Genomic DNA, 6,687 nt, shown 5'->3' on the forward strand with positions numbered 1-6,687 from the left:
GGGAGCAAGTCCGACATAGGACTGAGTTCTTGTTAAAGGAAAGAAATAAAATACTTGTTTCCAGTAATTCAAAAGTCAGGGGAAGTATATCACAGCATTTAAGCGTTCTAAAACACCGTTAAAGTGTGTTAATATCGTCATCAACGTGCCTTAGCTATTGAACCATGAACATGAATTAAACAGGAAAAACATTACAGTATTCATAGATGCGGTGATCATACATAATGAAATGACAGAATTTTAACCTTTAATACAATGCATTAAAGCGCAAAAACACTTGATACAGTGTGAATATTAAAAGTGACAACCGCACAAAACATTAATGTAACTTGTGATACTTTTAAGACGTTGTTTTTGAACAAACAAGTAATCAATTTATCTGTTGGATAGTAATAGGTAATTCTGATGAAACAGGTCACTCACATGAAATCCGGTCACATTTAATACGTAATTTGAGAGATACAAATTGCATTAATTTGTTTAATTGCAATAACGATAAGGATTAACAAATCAAGGTCAAGATAGTTAAATATTTAAGCAGTACAAGTACAGATACACACAGTAAATATGGCAGGACCGTTAGGATTTTTCATTGTCGATGTCAAAACTCGGAAAATTTTGGCAATTTGTTTAGGTGTTACCTTGTTGTTGTTTGCTATCGGGATACTTATTGGATATTTTTCTGGACATGGATCTCAGTCAACCAGCAAAAGTCCTTCACAAGAGAGTGTTGCTGATGCGATTCGATCCTCGTGTCACGTGATGACGAAGCAGACACCTACCGGAAGTACTTATTTTGATCGCTATCTGGAACGGCATAGCGGGAAGACCGCATGCGTGAACAAACCGGAAGGATGCTGGGACTTCGGACTTCCTAGAAACTATATCGCCTATCATTTACAAGGCAAAGTAATCAATATTGATGGAAAACTTGATGACGACGCTTGGAATGAGGTATAAATTTAATATTTAATTGTGGGTGCCCTATTCTGTACAGAAACAAAGGCACGGGTCCAGTGTATATTTTTTGTTTAATACAAAAAAATTCCCTTTTTTCACACAAATATACTTTTTATATGCTAGTCAAATGAAAAACAAATCGATAACCAAAAATCTGGTCACAGTATCATATACATTGAACGATACCTGTGACCGGATTTTTGGTCATCAATTTTTTTTTTCATTTGTCTAACATATAAAAGTATATTTGTGTGGAAAAAAAATGGGATTTTTGATATTAAACAAAAATATACACTGGACCCGTGCCTGTGTACAGAAAGTGTTACTTTTCGTTCTTTTTGCGGAAAAAATCTATACTGTATACTTCTCGGTACTTTTCTCGGAAAAATGTCCGCTGTGGTATTTTCATTCTGCGTAACCGGAAGTGGCAAATGTATGAAGACTAATTGTTTATTTTTGACATACGCACATACATTAACTTCAGTTCTGTATGATAACACACAAAATAACGTCATGGGAGCGGTTGTGCAGAGAATAAGGTTTGGTCGAAGCGGTTTGAACTTCTCTCGCACTTTTCCGTAGCACATATTAAACTAATCTGTTTCCCAGAAAGCAGACTAGAGAGCGATCGGGTTAATCTTTAAAGTTAATCCACTAATCGACTAATGAATAATAAAATGACTTGTAAAAATGATATGGGCGTCAGTCCGCGGACCAGTAATAATGAACTTATTATTATACTGGTGTAACTTCTTTCAAATTTGATAAGTTATCAACAAAGCCACCTATAGATACAATTTAATAATTTAATAAGTTATCAACAAAGCCACCTATATATATATAATTTAATAATTTAATAAGTTATCAACAAAGCCACCTATATATATAATTTAATAAGTTATCAACAAAGCCACCTATACATATAATTTAATAAGTTATCAACAAAGCCACCTATATATATATATAATTTAATAATTTAATGTTATCAACAAAACCACCTATATATAATTAATAATATAATAATTTAATAAGTAATCAACAAAGCCACCTATACATATAATTTAATAAGTTATCAACAAAGCCACCTATATATATAATCTAATAATTTAATAAGTTATCAACAAAACCATCTATACATATATAATATAGGTGGCTTTGTTGATAACTTATTTAAGTGACATTATGCGCACCTTACTGTACATAGTGTGTTTTTGGTGAATGTTTTATAAAAGCAGTTTGCGGTTGCTGTGCATTTAAATGTGTTAAATTAACGACAATGTCGCATAAGTATTTGAAGTTGATGTTTTAGAAATAAAGAAATCGGACTAATAAAATAATAGTTATTTTCTTCAATCTTCTACGCAATGATCTCCCTTACCTATAGGTAGAGATTTCTGTAGTTGAAGGGAAACAACTCCTGCGTGCAGTTTGACTTTTCTAAAAGGACTGCCCCCGTCCAAATAAGAAAAGTCATATTTGGAAAGTTATTATTTCGTACTGGTAACAGGAAGAGTTTGGTATATCGGGTTAAAAGCTGTAATTTCCTCCACCCTTTTTACACATATCTATTTCAGCTGGATTTTTACTTGAAAAATGCGTATAATTCCACTTTAAATTTGAAACCAGTATAGTATTAAGCTCATTATTACTGGTCCGCGGAGTGACGCACAAGGTTTTTTTCGCCAAGAGTCATTTTTATTATATATAATTTGTAAATGTTATCACTTTTAAACTGCTGTTATATGGCATTGTAATGATTTATACGCTAGGTCATTCTGGAAAACTACGTTACGTTGAAAAAAAAATGTATTTAAATAGTTCGTAATATTTATCCCTGTTCATAGTTATTATCTACATATGTTTTCATTATTACATACTCATTTCTATTCCCCACTACGTTTCAATGGTACCGGAAACGTCAATATTTTTCCATACAGTGAAGCCTGGATTTCATGTTGGGTGCGTGACGTAATTTTATGTGTGTCGTTGCATTAATTCTTTTATTTAGTTCAGTATTGTCAATCTTATTCAGGCTATTGCAGAAATACATAATATTTATATTACATTTTACGTGTAGATACATATGTAATAAAAAAGGTTATTATCTTTGCATCTCGTTCTTTAGTGGAATAATCATTGAGTGTCTAATGCGCTCAAACATGTACATTCGCGCAATATTTAGGCTAAAAGCTCGTGCATTTCTCTCCATACAAAGCTAATAACCTTTAATTACTTTACCATATGGATCCTTTTGACTTGACCAATCACATATGATAACGCGGACGTGATTGGGAGTTTACACATAATAAGTACATAATTAGAAGTTGGCCGTAGTCTTCTTCACGAGTTTATTTGGTTTGTCTACCTTCAGGTACCATGGAGTGAAACATTTCTGGACATGCGCAGTAAGGTCTTCCCGAAACCTTACTTTGACACGAAGTTCAAGATACGTTGGGACGACGCCAGGTTGTATATAGGTGCTTATATCCAGGAGAAAGACCTCTGGGCGACCAACCAAGAACACGATTCGAGCATTTATAAAGAAAATGGGTTCGAAGTATTAATAGATGTTGACGGTTCTATGTTTAATTATAAACAGGCGCAAATTAACGTCCTGGGTACAATGTTAGATTTGATCCTTGCGAAATCCCCATACGACGCTCCATGGGGAGAGGTCGCCAATGTTCAGTGGCATGCAAACGCTGAAAAAGCTGTGCACCCGGAGGGAACTGTCAACACATCAGGTGATACTGATAAATACTGGTCGGTTGAAATATCTCTACCTTTCCACAGCCTTGCTGAACAGTCAGTACGGCCGCAGCCAAAACCATCAGACAATGAAGTCTGGTTTATACAGTTCGGCAGATCCGAGCAAAAACTTATTGTTAACAATGGACACTACGAAATTGCACCGAACTCTACAACAGACTGGTGGTCATGGCAACCATGCGACGCCATCAATTTACACTTACAGGATCGATGGGGTTTGGTGCAATTTAAACGTAGCATACAAGACAAGAAATTTAGATTTGACAAATGGCATATTTACAAATCTCTCTTCGATATGATGAATGCGATGAAGAAGTATAAAGCAATCAACGGATTTTACACCAAAACAATAGAAGAGCTCGATGTTCCGCCATATTTGCTTTCCCGCATATGCGTAGAAATACCGGAAATCAAACTGATTAAAAGTGAAAACGGAACAGATTTCGACGTCACGGTCAAATCAATGTTTCTGTCTCATGCACCAGCACATATTCGTTCGGACAGATATGTTACGTTTAAATAGCCATACAAGTAACTGTTTTTAATATTCCCATAGCTTCATCTTTGATTCGAATACTGACCACATACTGGCATCGTTAGGAATCGTATACTAGGCTACTTTTATTACAAGGGTTTTTAAATTAAAATCAGCCGATAGGTAATCACGCTCATTAGCGCCGAGAAGTTGGCACTGACATTGAAGAACGAAAACCGAAATTAAATTTCTAGCCAGCTTAAAACTTCGAGCCAGCTCGAAGATCGAAATTCAACATCAAATATCAATTTCGTGCTAGCTTTGAACTTCTAAACAGCTCGAAGATCGAAATTCGTCATTGAATTTCGAGCTGGAATCGATTTTCGGTCTTCGATGTCAGTGCAAACTTCTCGACATTTTACCTGTTTTGGTTTCGTTTGCGTCAGATTTGCTCTGTGTATTGCAGAACTTGATATCGATGGAATATCAACATGAAAACCGTGTCAGTTCATGCATAATGTGTTCATATAGTGAAAAAGTGTGATTAGAACACTGATCCTACACGAAATTGGGCTAAAATATAAAAAAAATAATATCCACTTTGGACTTCCTTCGACTACACAATGGAAGCCTTTTTTATTACCTATACCACGGAAGCATATTTTTGACCGAATTACTGACCTTCGACTTTTCATTTCTTTGTACGAGTCCTGAAATTCATATGAATGCAAAACTTTAACAGAAAACGTAATGAAACGAACTTATATGGTTAAAATGCTTCCTTTTTTACCTAATTTACATACTGATATTGCTGTTAGATAACATTTCTTCTAAAAGGATTACGCCGGAGGCTGGCGGCTATATAGATATATCTGTAGGTGAAATATTCAAATGATATTTGAAAAGGAAAAACAAGAAGTTGGTAAAACGATAAAGTTACAAGAAAGACATCATTTCTACAGAAACCCATGTAAATGCGTTTATTATAATGTAGACATGGCAGTAAGAATTCTAGGTAAAACGCTACGTGCGTGCTGAAGTAAAGAAATAAGCTTTGTAGGACCACATTCGTAACAGATCGCATTTGTAACACGTGTTACATATGCGATCGCATTTGTAACACCTGTTACAAATGAGATCGCATGTAACAGAAATCAAGCACATTTGTAACAATTTTTGAGACAAATGTGATCGATGCCGATTTTTGATGTAAAATCTGATCACATTTGTCACATGTCATTTTCAATCGGAAAAATGAACAAAAAAGTGCATTTTTACATCTGAAACACATTTGTAACATGTTTTAGCTTACTTGTACGAAGTAACAAAGTAAGCTATTGTGATCATCCTTTGTACGTCGTCCGTCGTCCGACCGTCCGTCCGTTCACATTTTTCTTGTGAATACGATAGAGACAACATTTATTATTTGATTTTGACAAAACTTGCACAGAACTTATATATATCTATGATATCTCGGTTTCTTTCGGAAACCAGCCATATCACGTTATTCGTCTTGAAGTTATGGCCCCAGAGATGGCAATAATTACTGATTTTAGCCTTGTGAACGAGATAGAGACCATATTTTTGTTTATTTTTACTAAACTTGCACACAACTTATATATCTATAAGATCTCGGTTCCTTTCAAAAACAACCGTATTGCACCATTTTACTTGGAGTTACGGCCCTTGAATTGGCTAAAAAAAAACAAGAAAAAAAAACAAAAAAACATGCTGATTTTATCCCTGTCAACACAATGGAGACTACATTTATTATTTGATTTATAACTTATAAAGGATCTCACTTCCTTTAAAAACAGCCATATCGCGCCATTTGTCTCGGAGAAATGGCTGAAATGGCAAAATTTGCTTATTTTAGTCTTGTGAACACAATAGAGACCATATTTATTATTTCATTTTGACCAAACTTGAATAGAAGTTATATATCTATACCATCTCGGTTCCTTGCGAAAACCAGCTATATAACACCATTTGTCCCGGAGTTATGGCCCCTAAAATAACAAAATTTGCTGACTTTAGCATTGTAAACATGACATAGATCACATTTCTTATTTGATTTTGACCAGACTTGCATTGAAATTATATATCATTAATATCTTGCTTTTTTTCCTCGAAGAGTAGCCACGTCACGCTATTTGTCTTAGAGTTATGGCCCCTGAAATGGCAAAAAAACGCAGATTTAATAACATGTTTAGTGTAGTATTAATCATGTTAGCGATAACTGGTCTGTTCATAGTAGCATGGTTATCGGTTTTGGTTTGTAAGATTAAATTTTTACTGAATGCAAGAATAAATGAACATGTATGATTAAAAGGAATGATGCACACCACATGCAATCCCTGTTCAACTTTTATAATCGGCAAATCGCTGGTTGTATCGCTTCAACAACAAATAAAATGCACTAAAAACAAGATCAAGGCAGTCTCAACTTACACAGAAAGTCTTGTAAAAGCTTGTTTCCGTAG

At 34.7% G+C, this 6,687-nt stretch overlaps 1 protein-coding gene across 1 annotated transcript; it reads left to right on the plus strand.

Moving 5' to 3' along the window:
* The first annotated feature begins 216 nt into the window (after positions 1 to 216).
* On the plus strand, positions 217 to 5,607 carry LOC123528141 (uncharacterized). The gene is made up of 2 exons (XM_045307886.2): positions 217 to 954; positions 3,332 to 5,607. The coding sequence occupies exons 1-2, from the start codon at positions 568 to 570 to the stop codon at positions 4,250 to 4,252; spliced, it is 1,308 nt and encodes a 435-aa protein (XP_045163821.2). The 5' UTR covers positions 217 to 567; the 3' UTR covers positions 4,253 to 5,607.
* The last annotated feature ends 1,080 nt before the right edge of the window (positions 5,608 to 6,687 follow it).

Source organism: Mercenaria mercenaria, chromosome 14, assembly GCF_021730395.1.
Source record: "Mercenaria mercenaria strain notata chromosome 14, MADL_Memer_1, whole genome shotgun sequence".
Taxonomy (NCBI): Eukaryota; Metazoa; Mollusca; class Bivalvia; order Venerida; family Veneridae; genus Mercenaria; species Mercenaria mercenaria.

Bases quoted from the DNA above. Each gene is read 5' to 3' on its own strand.
- LOC123528141 (XM_045307886.2), top strand. From the start codon at position 568: ATGGCAGGACCGTTAGGATTTTTCATTGTCGATGTCAAAACTCGGAAA. The intron at 955-3,331 runs GTATAAATTTAA...GTCTACCTTCAG, and splicing joins ATGACGACGCTTGGAATGAG to GTACCATGGAGTGAAACATT.